At 33.6% G+C, this 16,448-nt stretch overlaps 2 protein-coding genes across 2 annotated transcripts in view; both read left to right on the top strand.

Annotated features, from left to right (window-relative positions):
• Nucleotides 1-1,924, top strand: part of LOC132794875 (uncharacterized) — a 49,485-nt gene extending 47,561 nt beyond the window's left edge. The window contains 4 exon segments of the mRNA XM_060805167.1: nt 7-134; nt 137-458; nt 1,071-1,506; nt 1,625-1,924. Coding sequence (XP_060661150.1) covers nt 7-134; nt 137-458; nt 1,071-1,506; nt 1,625-1,855 — 1,117 coding nt within the window. The 3' untranslated portion in view covers nt 1,856-1,924.
• Nucleotides 1,925-7,958: 6,034 nt separating this feature from the next.
• On the top strand, nt 7,959-11,878 carry LOC132794931 (uncharacterized). Its single transcript, XM_060805250.1, has 5 exons — nt 7,959-8,049; nt 8,346-8,462; nt 8,526-8,979; nt 9,595-10,030; nt 10,149-11,878. The coding sequence occupies exons 2-5, from the start codon at nt 8,384-8,386 to the stop codon at nt 10,377-10,379; spliced, it is 1,200 nt and encodes a 399-aa protein (XP_060661233.1). The 5' UTR covers nt 7,959-8,049; nt 8,346-8,383; the 3' UTR covers nt 10,380-11,878.
• Nucleotides 11,879-16,448: the final 4,570 nt, after the last annotated feature.

Genomic DNA, 16,448 nt, shown 5'->3' with positions numbered 1-16,448 from the left:
TTTAAGACTTCGAACGGGATCAAGGGATCGAGCCCGCTCACCTGTTTTCGGCCGAGTCGTTAGTCGAGAACCCACAATTCCTCAGCATATCGGAGGAGGACTTGAGCAACGTCAGCGTCTTATTGTTGATGGTAGTCTTTTAATCCTGGGCAGACTCGATTATATAGTTCAGAAGCACGTCCAATCACTAGTGCCTCAGGCGTATCCCAAACATCGTCTGCACTTTCGTCGTCTTCATCGTCAACCCGTCGAGCAAGTAAAAACCGATATATGGGTGTACCGTATAACTCAGGCGATAATTTAAGTGGCAGCCAAAATTCAGCAGCAGTTCAGGGTAGCTTTCAAAAGCTCAAAGAACTCATCTGGACAGAGAGGGCCAAAGAATTAACGCAGCAACGGCGTGCCGAGGAACTGGCGGCGCGAGCAGCTGTACTGAAGGAAATTGCAAATGGCCAAAAGTAAGACAGTAATAAGAGACAAACTAGTTTTAAAAGCAAAATCGATTTTTCTAATACCAAAGTAAAACTTTTAGTCTTGCGTTAGTAAACCTTAAAATATTTATTTACTTAAGCTTCCAAATTCATTTTGCTGTTGATACACAAACTTTTATGCAAGCATATATAATTTGATGATTTATGCAAGATAGTAAATCTATTAAAGACTCTTTGGTGCAAGTGCTAAGCTTAAAAAACGGAGCGATGAAATTTAAACAAGTATTTGCTGTGAATAGTGTAGATGGGTGACAATGGCAATGGAAACTGTACTGGAAGAGCTCATCCATCCCATTAATTCAATCATTTTATTTATTTATTTAAAATAGATCTGCGGAAGTGGGAATTTGTTTGGGCATTCCCCTTTTGGCTCTCACATACATTGTCTGTCGGCACAAAGTTATAACTGGCCAATGACATTTCTTTTATATATATGTAGTTATTCAAAATTTTATTTTGGCTAAAAAGCGCCGAAACGAATTAACGAACGCCTAAAAAATAGTCAATAAATTGCTTTTGGAAAGTCAGGCTCAGAAATAAAAATTATATAATAGTTATTAATTAATTTACTAATTTCAGCATGCAAGGATCGTACAAAACATCTTTTAATAACTTAGCTGACTCATTGCTGATGGATGAAAACCGCAGTCCAGATAATAGTGGCAATCAATATATACATGCCAATCGCCTGTCGATTTCAAGCGGCCAATCTTTCGATGTCAAAAATGCCAATAATAAAAATTCTGGGCATCGAAACAGCGCTGGTGGGAGAGCTTCAACACGACGAATTGGAAGTAATTTTGGAGTTGCAACTCATGCTACTGGACCAACACATAAAGAAGTCAGTTTTCTAAGAAAGTCTAGTCCGGCAAATACTATCGCTCGCACTTCGATTCCAGTAACAGACGTGGATTTGAGTGAATTATTATCAGATCATGCTGTAATGGGCATACCAATGACATATCCAATTCGACAATCCCATTTCAGGGAAAGAAATCGTTCTCTTTTTAAACAGGTATATCTTAAATAAATTATTTTTAATTTCATTTGCATCTTTTTATTAGTTTTCATTTACGAATTTCGAAAATTCATACATCTAAATCGTAAATTAAAATCACAATTTTTAATTATAGAATACTAACGGTGACGACTATTTTCATCGAGAGAATAGAAAATTGGGATCGAATAGGGAGTTTGAATTTCTTAAAGCATATTTAAATGAGAATCAGCTAAGACCATTAAAATCAATTGAATATAACATTATGAAGCCTAATGTTCAATTATATTCCGCCGTCGAAAACGATCAAGCAATTGATCGTCCCCATATAAAAAATAATTATATTGATTCTTACTATTATAATTAAAAAGATCTCTGCTCATAAATAATTATCTCCTATATCTTTTTTTTATTTTTAGCAATGCTAGTTAAAATTTGTATATAATCGAATATATGTAAATATTTCATAAGTTTATTTTAATGATTAAACACTGCTAACAGGTAAAACGGTTATATATTTAGATGCCATTAAGATTTTTTTTGTTTTTGCAACATTGCACTTAGACGTATTATTTTGTTAAGTATTAACTTACATTTCTTTATAATTTATGTATTAAAATACTAGACATTTTGCTTAAACGTTAACAAAGGCTTCCAATATAAAACAATCATCCATAATAAAAAAAATTCAAGCGTGTAGTGTGTGGTGTAAAATGATCCGTAAATAGATAGTTTTTCGATTAAGTAGAGATTGAGTGGTTGATTTGTAATGTAGCTAAGATTCAGAATTCATTGATGAAAAAACTACCAGTATGTAGAATAAAATTATTATTAATTAAAATTGACTGCATACTTTGCATAAATAGTACAGACACTGGTCACGCTTATACTACACATTTATTTCCATATGGGTATGTAAGCATAAAGCATAAGCTGACTGTGCCTGAACTTAATCATATTAACGAAATAGCATACACAATCAAGAACAACAAAAAATGACAAATATAATTGAAAACAATCCAACAAAACAACTCTTATAACTATTTAACATCTTTTATAAATATTACATTTTCTTTATCATATATGTATAGTGGTTACTTAACCTGAAAACATATTATACTTGTTTTCGTTGAACATACCATATCCATGTTTCCTATGTATGTATGTACGGGTTTTATTTTTGTTTTATTCATTATTTTAAAATATTTATTCAATATTATTAATAAACGTACATATGAAATAAATGTCAATTTAACATATCGAACTTAAACTATTTCAATACAACAAAAACAAGAAAAGGAGATACTGTATATTGCGGCTAAAATTGCGAACTTATCTACTACGTAACAATTATTGGAATAATATTACTGAAAAGATATTTGTGGTAATGTGTAATATTATAAAACAATAATCAATGATGGGTATTATCAAGTGCTAGTAATCTTTATTTATTTATTATACTCAATTGTGTAAAATATTTGCTTCTAGTAGACAATGAAAAACACACAAAAAAATGTATACAAAACGTATCAATAAACACCTGACAATAAATCTTTAAATGTAAGTTCCGTGACAATAAAATATATTCTGAACATACACAAATTATTGATATATTCTTATCATAGCATACAAGTATAAATACATATTTATCAACACATATTGTATGCCTAATATATATATGAAATTCTCTACGCATGGTTGATGATTTCGAGCATATGGAAAATACACAAGGATGACATTGTTAACTATTATAAATATTAAGAAATGCATATACATGTATAATCCTAGGAATATATTGTGAATTTTATTACATAATAATTAAACATTGTAAACAAAAAAAGTAATCTTATAAATAAAAGTATACCTACAAAATTGATTGAGTTGAATCTGTAACTAAGTTATATGTACATTCTTGATACGGAAATTTTTTTCTAGTAAAATCTACTCCTTATACAGACGTGACCGCAAGGTACGTCGTGGTGGTGGGGTTTTAATTGCAGTAAATGCTCAATTTTCTTCAGAATTCATTGATCACACTTCTGATATTGAGCTAGTTGCTGTTAAATTATCCTTTGGTAGTTTCAACATTTTTATTTCTTGCTCGTATATCCCCTTGCTTCAGATGATGCTTTGTATTTATCTCTTTTTTTTATAATTAATAACATTTCTAACATGGTTTTTGATCGTGATCACTTTATAGCCCTTGGTGATTTCAATATTGCTGGTATATCATGGCATTCGGCCAAGAATTTTAATGGACTTTGCCCCTCTATATCCCATGTTTTTATTGATAGTCTTTTCGGAGTTCCATTGTCTCAGATTAATGGTATTCCAAATTGTTTAAGCAGGTCTCTAGACCTTATTTTTGTTTTAGACCCAGATTCCTGTTCTCTATCGAGAACATCTCCCATATCTTCGCCCGAAGACCCTTACCATCCCACTTTAGAAATCACGTATGAGCTCCCATAAATTGCGACAGAGTCTAGTGTACGTTGTGGTGAGCGTCTCGTTATTTTTGGAAACCCGATTTTGAGAAACTTGTCCTGCTTATATCTCAAACAGACTGGTGGCAACTTTCTTTGTCTACGAACTTGGATATAGCGGTTGAATTTTTTTATGCTACTTTGAACTCGCTATTTGATGCTTGTGCTCCATCAAGAATTCAACATTTGTCTGATAAACCATTATGGTTTACTAAGAAATTATCGAATTTAAAAAATCGTAAGTCGAGAATTTACAAAAAGTTGCTTTTCGCACTCATAACAATGAGTGTTATAATAATTATTTTAGTAAGTGCAGAATAAGATTTCAGCGTGATCCTAAACGATTTTACGACTTCGTTAACTCGAAGCGTAGATCCGCGTCATCGTCAACATATATGTCTTTGAAGAATATGACAGTATGGTCCTGGTATTGCCGATTTATTTGCGGACTTTGTCCAAAAGACATATTCTGTTCCAAGTTTTCAAAATTTCTTTTCTTATTCTTATCAGTTAAATTCATCTAATTGTATTTTTGGTCCTTTGGCTATAAAACTGTTTTTCGGCAGGTCGGATGGAGTGCCTAGTTGTGTGCTAAGGTATTGTGCTAGTAGTATCTGTAAACCGCTTTTTAAATGGTTTGAATTGTCCGTAGACTCATGCTCTTTACCAAAAATCTGAAAAAAGTCATACATTATACCTATCTTAAAAAAAGGGTACAAATCTAAAGTTCAAAATTATTGCGGTGTGTGTAAATTGTCTGCGATTCCGAAAGCATTTGAAAAAATCATAACTTGTCAACTGCAACATCTGTGTAAATCTATAATTTCACCTTACCAACATGGGTTTGTGAAATCTAGGTCCACTTCTACTAACTTATTGGAGTTCTCTTCTATCGTAATTAAAGGATTCGAGAATAAAATGCAAACAGATGTCATTTACACCGATTTTAGCAAGTCTTTTGACTCAGTAAGTCATCACCTCTTATTATATAAACTTAATCTTTTAGGGTTTCCTCATAGCCTAATTGAGTGGATCTCCTCATACCTATCAAACAGAATTCAGAATGTTTATTATAATCGCTTTGTATCTAAATGTTTCGAAGTTACTTCTGGTGTGCCCTAGGGTAGTAATTTGGGTCCTCTCTTGTTCACTTTGTTCATAAATGATCTTCCTTCTGTTATTGAGCATTCCCGTGTACTTATGTACGCTGATGACGTCAAGCTTTGCCTGACATTTAATGATAGTCTTGCGATGTCACTGTTGTAATGTGACCTTAATGGTCTAGAATCTTGGTGCAGAGTAAATATGTTACATCTCAATAGCAATAAATGTAAGTATATGACCTTCTGTAGGGGTTCTTCCAAGGTAAATAACTATGTTTTATATGATACTCATCTAGAGCGAATTGAAGTTGTGAATGACTTGGGGGTTCTGCTTGATGCTAAACTAAAATTTGATAAGCATATTCTGTCTGCTGTAAATAGGGCCATGGGTGTTGTGGGATTTAAAACACTGGTCGAAGGAGTTCAACGATCCCTTCATTACCAAAACTTTGTACGTCTCACTGGTTCGTCCTATCATTGAGTACGGATCTCTTGGTGTGACCACTCAGGCCAGCTGACAGTGTGGTCGCGATCGAGTGTTATCGATAGCGACAAAAAGCTGGTATACTGTGCGTGTGACCTTGTCACTGATTTGATTTCTCTTTATGCTGGTCACCCTGCCCTCTTTTCTGCATTCCCACATAAATTCAAATTTTCTTGCGCACATGACAAGTGTCTTTCCAAGTGTTTGAATAAAAAGTAATTAATAAGTTACAAATTCTACAAAATTCAAAGTGAAAGTGTTATTTATTTATCAACTCGACGCCCCCCCTAAACATTTTGGTCCTTCGAGACGGATTGGATATATCGCTCGATCCCAGCAAGCTTTGGTTCTTTCAAGATAAGTAATACACTTTCTTCATATGTACATTCTCCATACATTTTGTGCAAGTGTCGTGTTCGCGCCATATTCTTTTTTTTCCTTGTACCTTATACAATATGTATCTGACACAGCGTATATATAAGTACATAAGCGTTCCACCGGCATTTTTTCCGCTATCTTTTCTACTTTGTGTATACGTTGCACAATATATATATATATAAACTGTACTATATATATATATATATCCTTATATGTATATGTATGTGTAAGTATCTATACAGTTTAAAAGAGTTCGCTGATATTTTCCGTTTTGGCCGTTGTTGAATGTACTTTGTTACATTTCTGCCGTTTCGCGTTTTGTCTGCTTTTTATACCCGCTACCCATAGGGTAGAAGGGTATTATAACTTTGTGCCGGCAAGAAATATATGTAACAGGTATAACGAGGCATCTCCGACCCTATAAAGTATATATATTTTCAAAATATACCGATAATACTACAAAAATACTAAAAATATACCGAATGATATATTTGGTAAATCGATATAGCACCACATTCCAAATATACCATATACGGCACAATATACCGGAAGACCTGTAGTAACTAGGCGTTTTTGGCCATACAAAAGTATTTCTTTAATAAATTCCACAATTTTTATCTGATAGCAATTAAATTATCAGAAATCATATTTATACACCAGCTTTAAAATTACGCTTGTTATTCGATTTTTTGATTTGCGGGGGCGGAAGTGGAAGTGAAATAAACTTGATCTGCGTGCAAACATAACAAATGCTGTAGAAAAAATTAGAGCTCTATCTCTTATAGTCTCTGAGATCTAGGTGGTCATACGGACAGACGGACATGGCTAGATCGTCTCGGCTATTGATGCTGATCAAGAATATATATACTTTATAGGGTTGGAGATGCCTCCTTCTACCTGTTACATACATTTCCTGTCGGCACAAAGTTATAATACCCTTCTACCCTATGGGTTGCGGGTATAGTTATCTACTTTTTGTATAGCGTTTGGCGTAATTTTAGTAGCGTTACGTATCTAAAAGTACTTGAAAAAACATAAAATATAAATTATCTTTCAAATCAAATAATATTCTTAGTCAATTTTTTATCTCTAAACAAGAAAATGTATGTATTTTTCTACAGTTTTCTTTTAGAAATAGACAAAAAGGCCTACATCGGGCGATAGAGCAGGCCTATCACTGTATCGTTTGAATTACAATAGCAATACTTGTTATATTATTATAACTGTGCCGTCAGTAAATGTATGTAACAGGCATAAGGAATCTCCGGGACGATCTAGCCATGTCCGTCTGCTGGCTGTCCGTATGAACAGCATTTGTTATTTTTTTTTTTTTTTCTAAATAAAAAAATTGTAAAATTTTACCCAACCAACGATTAAAGATTATTTGGCAACTCTCGGATAAAGATGCATTTGGTTGTTAACGACTGTATTTAAATTAGGCCGGTCTAAATATTTTGATTGAAAATTCCAATTGCGCCATTAATGGCAATCGAAGAGCACAAAAAAAAAAGAATCTGTTAAATTGATCCATTTTCAGAATCGAACGAAACGGATTTTTTTTGGGCCTATCTTTAAATTATTTAAAATTAAATTTCTTTAATTTAAACAAAAATGTTTGTAGTGCTCTTCTTCTACAATTGCTTTGTTTTCGCAAATTGCACCCAGAGACAAACATAAAAACGCAAGCTTCTTGTTTCGAATTCAATCAGCAAAATAAATCTGTTTAGCAAAAGATTAAAAGGCTTAGTTGGCACGGTTGGTAATGTGAGTTAGCATTTGAAAATTTTGGAATAACTTAAACTTAAATTACTATTTTAGTATAATAAGGTTTGGAATCAAATATTCACATATACACATTAGTCATCTTAATATGCCAAGCATATGGAAATGGTAGCTATCTAAATGGACGTAATGGAGACTATGGAGTGCAAAGAAATACGCAAACCAATAAATTAGTGAATGCTAATGGAGATGGACAAAGGCCAAACGTCAATAACGGCTTGGTAACAAACGATGGCAGCGCTCGAAGTTCCGTTGGCGAAGTATTTGTACCAAAAACATTTTCGCTTAGTTCGCAGGAGCCATCATGTGAACAACTTCGTGCCATGTGGATGTGAGTTGGTATTTAAAATACTCGATTTATGTTTAAACTTGTTACTAACCAATATATATAAATATAAATACATATTATTAATATATGTATAATATCAAGTACAATTGCATCTTTGTATGGTAATTTACAATTACGTCAATTGCATATAAAATAGTTTCAAATATGACATAATAGAAATACAAAAATGTACTTTTGAGATGATCACCTTCATAACCTTTGTACTTAATTTAACTCTTTCTTGAAATACACAGTTAAGATGTTTTCTATGTTTGATATATACCAAAAATATAATGTAGATTTTCAAAGAGACAATCTCGGGCAGCAGAAATAACAAATGAAATACCCACATATCGCGACCCGTTTACATATAATATTTGGGATCCGATATACTCCAATTCTAGACGCTTTGGATCGTAAGTATTATATAAAAAAAAAAATATTTAACATGACTAAACTGTTCAATCTGTCAATTTAAGACTTCGAACGGGATCAAGGGATCGAGCCCGCTCACCTGTTTTCGGCCGAGTCGTTAGTCGAGAACCCACAATTCCTCAGCATATCGGAGGAGGACTTGAGCAACGTCAGCGTCTTATTGTTGATGGTAGTCTTTTTAATCCTGGGCAGACTCGATTATATAGTTCAGAAGCACGTCCAATCACTAGTGCCTCAGGCGTATCCCAAACATCGTCTGCACTTTCGTCGTCTTCATCGTCAACCCGTCGAGCAAGTAAAAAACCGATATATGGGTGTACCGTATAACTCAGGCGATAATTTAAGTGGCAGCCAAAATTCAGCAGCAGTTCAGGGTAGCTTTCAAAAGCTCAAAGAACTCATCTGGACAGAGAGGGCCAAAGAATTAACGCAGCAACGGCGTGCCGAGGAACTGGCGGCGCGAGCAGCTGTACTGAAGGAAATTGCAAATGGCCAAAAGTAAGACAGTAATAAGAGACAAACTAGTTTTAAAAGCAAAATCGATTTTTCTAATACCAAAGTAAAACTTTTAGTCTTGCGTTAGTAAACCTTAAAAATATTTATTTACTTAAGCTTCCAAATTCATTTTGCTGTTGATACACAAACTTTTATGCAAGCATATATAATTTGATGATTTATGCAAGATAGTAAATCTATTAAAGACTCTTTGGTGCAAGTGCTAAGCTTAAAAAAACGGAGCGATGAAATTTAAACAAGTATTTGCTGTGAATAGTGTAGATGGGTGACAATGGCAATGGAAACTGTACTGGAAGAGCTCATCCATCCCATTAATTCAATCATTTTATTTATTTATTTAAAATAGATCTGCGGAAGTGGGAATTTGTTTGGGCATTCCTCCTTTTGGCTCTCACATACATTGTCTGTCGGCACAAAGTTATAACTGGCCAATGACATTTCTTTTATATATATGTAGTTATTCAAAATTTTATTTTGGCTAAAAAGCGCCGAAACGAATTAACGAACGCCTAAAAAATAGTCAATAAATTGCTTTTGGAAAGTCAGGCTCAGAAATAAAAATTATATAATAGTTATTAATTAATTTACTAATTTCAGCATGCAAGGATCGTACAAAACATCTTTTAATAACTTAGCTGACTCATTGCTGATGGATGAAAACCGCAGTCCAGATAATAGTGGCAATCAATATATACATGCCAATCGCCTGTCGATTTCAAGCGGCCAATCTTTCGATGTCAAAAATGCCAATAATAAAAATTCTGGGCATCGAAACAGCGCTGGTGGGAGAGCTTCAACACGACGAATTGGAAGTAATTTTGGAGTTGCAACTCATGCTACTGGACCAACACATAAAGAAGTCAGTTTTCTAAGAAAGTCTAGTCCGGCAAATACTATCGCTCGCACTTCGATTCCAGTAACAGACGTGGATTTGAGTGAATTATTATCAAATCATGCTGTAATGGGCATACCAATGACATATCCAATTCGACAATCCCATTTCAGGGAAAGAAATCGTTCTCTTTTTAAACAGGTATATCTTAAATAAATTATTTTTAATTTCATTTGCATCTTTTTATTAGTTTTCATTTACGAATTTCGAAAATTCATACATCTAAATCGTAAATTAAAATCACAATTTTTAATTATAGAATACTAACGGTGACGACTATTTTCATCGAGAGAATAGAAAATTGGGATCGAATAGGGAGTTTGAATTTCTTAAAGCATATTTAAATGAGAATCAGCTAAGACCATTAAAATCAATTGAATATAACATTATGAAGCCTAATGTTCAATTATATTCCGCCGTCGAAAACGATCAAGCAATTGATCGTCCCCATATAAAAAATAATTATATTGATTCTTACTATTATAATTAAAAAGATCTCTGCTCATAAATAATTATCTCCTATATCTTTTTTTTTATTTTTAGCAATGCTAGTTAAAATTTGTATATAATCGAATATATGTAAATATTTCAAATAAGTTTATTTTAATGATTAAACACTGCTAACAGGTAAAACGGTTATATATTTAGATGCCATTAAGATTTTTTTTGTTTTTGCAACATTGCACTTAGACGTATTATTTTGTTAAGTATTAACTTACATTTCTTTATAATTTATATATTAAAATACTAGACATTTTGCTTAAACGTTAACAAAGGCTTCCAATATAAAACAATCATCCATAATAAAAAAAATTCAAGCGTGTAGTGTGTGGTGTAAAATGATCCGTAAATAGATAGTTTTTCGATTAAGTAGAGATTGAGTGGTTGATTTGTAATGTAGCTAAGATTCAGAATTCATTGATGAAAAAACTACCAGTATGTAGAATAAAATTATTATTAATTAAAATTGACTGCATACTTTGCATAAATAGTACAGACACTGGTCACGCTTATACTACACATTTATTTCCATATGGGTATGTAAGCATAAAGCATAAGCTGACTGTGCCTGAACTTAATCATATTAACGAAATAGCATACACAATCAAGAACAACAAAAAAATGACAAATATAATTGCAAACAATCCAACAAAACAACTCTTATAACTATTTAACATCTTTTATAAATATTACATTTTCTTTATCATATATGTATAGTGGTTACTTAACCTGAAAACATATTATACTTGTTTTCGTTGAACATACCATATCCATGTTTCCTATGTATGTATGTACGGGTTTTATTTTTGTTTTATTCATTATTTTAAAATATTTATTCAATATTATTAATAAACGTACATATGAAATAAATGTCAATTTAACATATCGAACTTAAACTATTTCAATACAACAAAAACAAGAAAAGGAGATACTGTATATTGCGGCTAAAATTGCGAACTTATCTACTACGTAACAATTATTGGAATAATATTACTGAAAAGATATTTGTGGTAATGTGTAATATTATAAAACAATAATCAATGATGGGTATTATCAAGTGCTAGTAATCTTTATTTATTTATTATACTCAATTGTGTAAAATATTTGCTTCTAGTAGACAATGAAAAACACACAAAAAATGTATACAAAACGTATCAATAAACACCTGACAATAAATCTTTAAATGTGAGTTCCGTGACAATAAAATATATTCTGAACATACACAAATTATTGATATATTCTTATCATAGCATACAAGTATAAATACATATTTATCAACACATATTGTATGCCTAATATATATATGAAATTCTCTACGCATGGTTGATGATTTCGAGCATATGGAAAATACACAAGGATGACATTGTTAACTATTATAAATATTAAGAAATGCATATACATGTATAATCCTAGGAATATATTGTGAATTTTATTACATAATAATTAAACATTGTAAACAAAAAAAGTAATCTTATAAATAAAAGTATACCTACAAAATTGATTGAGTTGAATCTGTAACTAAGTTATATGTACATTCTTGATACGGAAATTTTTTCTAGTAGATTTTCCTTATACAGACGTGACCGCAAGGTACGTCGTGGTGGTGGGGTTTTAATTGCAGTAAATGCTCAATTTTCTTCAGAATTCATTGATCACACTTCTGATATTGAGCTAGTTGCTGTTAAATTATCCTTTGGTAGTTTCAACATTTTTATTTCTTGCTCGTATATCCCCTTGCTTCAGATGATGCTTTGTATTTATCTCTTTTTTATAATTAATAACATTTCTAACATGGTTTTTGATCGTGATCACTTTATAGCCCTTGGTGATTTCAATATTGCTGGTATATCATGGCATTCGGCCAAGAATTTTAATGGACTTTGCCCCTCTATATCCCATGTTTTTATTGATAGTCTTTTCGGAGTTCCATTGTCTCAGATTAATGGTATTCCAAATTGTTTAAGCAGGTCTCTAGACCTTATTTTTGTTTTAGACCCAGATTCCTGTTCTCTATCGAGAACATCTCCCATATCTTCGCCCGAAGACCCTTACCATCCCACTTTAGAAATCACGTATGAGCTCCCATAAATTGCGACAGAGTCTAGTGTACGTTGTGGTGAGCGTCTCGTTATTTTTGGAAACCCGATTTTGAGAAACTTGTCCTGCTTATATCTCAAACAGACTGGTGGCAACTTTCTTTGTCTACGAACTTGGATATAGCGGTTGAATTTTTTTATGCTACTTTGAACTCGCTATTTGATGCTTGTGCTCCATCAAGAATTCAACATTTGTCTGATAAACCATTATGGTTTACTAAGAAATTATCGAATTTAAAAAATCGTAAGTCGAGAATTTACAAAAAAGCTGCTTTTCGCACTCATAACAATGAGTGTTATAATAATTATTTTAGTAAGTGCAGAATAAGATTTCAGCGTGATCCTAAACGATTTTACGACTTCGTTAACTCGAAGCGTAGATCCGCGTCATCGTCAACATATATGTCTTTGAAGAATATGACAGTATGGTCCTGGTATTGCCGATTTATTTGCGGACTTTGTCCAAAAGACATATTCTGTTCCAAGTTTTCAAAATTTCTTTTCTTATTCTTATCAGTTAAATTCATCTAATTGTATTTTTGGTCCTTTGGCTATAAAAACTGTTTTTTCGGCAGGTCCGGATGGAGTGCCTAGTTGTGTGCTAAGGTATTGTGCTAGTAGTATCTGTAAACCGCTTTTTAAATGGTTTGAATTGTCCGTAGACTCATGCTCTTTACCAAAAATCTGAAAAAAGTCATACATTATACCTATCTTAAAAAAAGGGTACAAATCTAAAGTTCAAAATTATTGCGGTGTGTGTAAATTGTCTGCGATTCCGAAAGCATTTGAAAAAATCATAACTTGTCAACTGCAACATCTGTGTAAATCTATAATTTCACCTTACCAACATGGGTTTGTGAAATCTAGGTCCACTTCTACTAACTTATTGGAGTTCTCTTCTATCGTAATTAAAGGATTCGAGAATAAAATGCAAACAGATGTCATTTACACCGATTTTAGCAAGTCTTTTGACTCAGTAAGTCATCACCTCTTATTATATAAACTTAATCTTTTAGGGTTTCCTCATAGCCTAATTGAGTGGATCTCCTCATACCTATCAAACAGAATTCAGAATGTTTATTATAATCGCTTTGTATCTAAATGTTTCGAAGTTACTTCTGGTGTGCCCTAGGGTAGTAATTTGGGTCCTCTCTTGTTCACTTTGTTCATAAATGATCTTCCTTCTGTTATTGAGCATTCCCGTGTACTTATGTACGCTGATGACGTCAAGCTTTGCCTGACATTTAATGATAGTCTTGCGATGTCACTGTTGTAATGTGACCTTAATGGTCTAGAATCTTGGTGCAGAGTAAATATGTTACATCTCAATAGCAATAAATGTAAGTATATGACCTTCTGTAGGGGTTCTTCCAAGGTAAATAACTATGTTTTATATGATACTCATCTAGAGCGAATTGAAGTTGTGAATGACTTGGGGTTCTGCTTGATGCTAAACTAAAATTTGATAAGCATATTCTGTCTGCTGTAAATAGGGCCATGGGTGTTGTGGGATTTAAAACGCTGGTCGAAGGAGTTCAACGATCCCTTCATTACCAAAACTTTGTACGTCTCACTGGTTCGTCCTATCATTGAGTACGGATCTCTTGGTGTGACCACTCAGGCCAGCTGACAGTGTGGTCGCGATCGAGTGTTATCGATAGCGACAAAAAGCTGGTATACTGTGCGTGTGACCTTGTCACTGATTTGATTTCTCTTTATGCTGGTCACCCTGCCCTCTTTTCTGCATTCCCACATATGTTCAAATTTTCTTGCGCACATGACAAGTGTCTTTCCAAGTGTTTGAATAAAAAGTAATTAATAAGTTACAAATTCTACAAAATTCAAAGTGAAAGTGTTATTTATTTATCAACTCGACGCCCCCCTAAACATTTTGGTCCTTCGAGACGGATTGGATATATCGCTCGATCCCAGCAAGCTTTGGTTCTTTCAAGATAAGTAATACACTTTCTTCATATGTACATTCTCCATACATTTTGTGCAAGTGTCGTGTTCGCGCCATATTCTTTTTTTCCTTGTACCTTATACAATATGTATCTGACACAGCGTATATATAAGTACATAAGCGTTCCACCGGCATTTTTTCCGCTATCTTTTCTACTTTGTGTATACGTTGCACAATATATATATATATAAACTGTACTATATATATATATATATCCTTATATGTATATGTATGTGTAAGTATCTATACAGTTTAAAAGAGTTCGCTGATATTTTCCGTTTTGGCCGTTGTTGAATGTACTTTGTTACATTTCTGCCGTTTCGCGTTTTGTCTGCTTTTTATACCCGCTACCCATAGGGTAGAAGGGTATTATAACTTTGTGCCGGCAAGAAATATATGTAACAGGTATAACGAGGCATCTCCGACCCTATAAAGTATATATATTCTTGATCAGCGTCAACAGCCGAGACGATCTAGCCATGTCCGTCTGTGTGTTTGTCCGTCCGTGTGTTTGTCCGTCTGTGTGTCTGTCAGTCTGTCCGTATGAAAAACTGGATCTCAGAGACTATAAGAGATAGAGCTATATTTTTTTTTTTCGACAGCATTTGTTATGTTTGCACGCAGATCAAGTTTGTTTCAAATTTTTGCCACGCCCACTTCCGCCCCCGCAAATCAAAAAAATCAACTAAGAAGCGTAACTTTAAAGCTAGAGTTGCATTTGCAATTTTGGTATATATAATAATTACTATAGTATTTATGATTCCTGAAAATTTGGTTGCGATCAGATAAAAATTGTCGAAGTTATGAAAGAAATAATATGGGCAAAAACGCCTACTTACTGGGGGGTCTTAATTGCTTTGGCCGACAATCTGGTATATTGTGCCGCCTATGGTGTATTTTGAATGCGGTACTATATCGATATACCAAATATACTATTTGAAATATTTTTAGTATTTTTGCAGTATATTCGGTATATTTCGAGAAAAATACCGCAAAATATATTTCTTTTATTCAAAAAGGGTAGCGGGTATATATAAAGTATATAAGTAATATATACGGAGTGTATATGTGTGTAAGTGTCGTGTATGAAAGGATAAGTGTATGTATATATATATATATATACATATACATCCACACGACACACATACATACACTTATCCTTTCATACACGACACTTACACACATATACACTCCGTATATATTACTTATATACTTATATATACTTACTTACTTTTATATACTTACTTACTTATATACACTCCGTATATATTACTTATATATATGTATATCATATCATATCCATATATTCCATATACATTACATATATATATTATCCAAACTTTTTTCATATTTGTATATGAACAGCAGCAACTTGTGATCCAACGGGTTTAATAAAGATTCACGCTGCTGTTTGTGCTTTATTTAACATTGTGTTTTTCTCAACACCGAAAATATTTTTTATTTTTTTTCAACAGCGATCTTTCCGTCTGTTTTTTGTGTCGGCCTTGTTCAGTATGCTGTGATAGCCGAAGTTCCTTTAAATTTTGTGCTTGCTTTCGGCTGTCCGCTTATCTTGAGTCTTTGTCGAGAAAAAGACTCTAAACTTTCATTAAAGCTTCCGACCACAGTTCGTCGTCTGTCGTCCACTTCGCCCGCTCCTTCGGGGTCCAAATCCGCCACTCCTGCCGCTCAACTCCGAGTCAAAGTTGATCGTCCGTCGCCGACTGCTTCTTCGTCGGCAAAGACTCCCTCGTTGTGTAAACCTCCCACTGCTCCACGTAGTCAGGCAACTACCCGTTCCGTCCAAGCTAAACTTAGTAAAACCCGTGCGATGGCTCTCAGCAACTTCATCGCCGTCTTTGACAGACTGGTGCACTTCGAGAGTCTGGTCAGAGGGTCTGCAGCCGAAGACGACAACGTACACACATACGAGATCCGTCGTGGCCGGCTGCAAGTCCTTTGGGACAACGTCGAGGCCGCCTATACCACGTGCGCTGAT

Source organism: Drosophila nasuta, chromosome 4 (genome assembly GCF_023558535.2).
Source record: "Drosophila nasuta strain 15112-1781.00 chromosome 4, ASM2355853v1, whole genome shotgun sequence".
NCBI classification, from domain to species: domain Eukaryota; kingdom Metazoa; phylum Arthropoda; class Insecta; order Diptera; family Drosophilidae; genus Drosophila; species Drosophila nasuta.
This window is presented reverse-complemented; position numbering and strand designations above follow the sequence as displayed.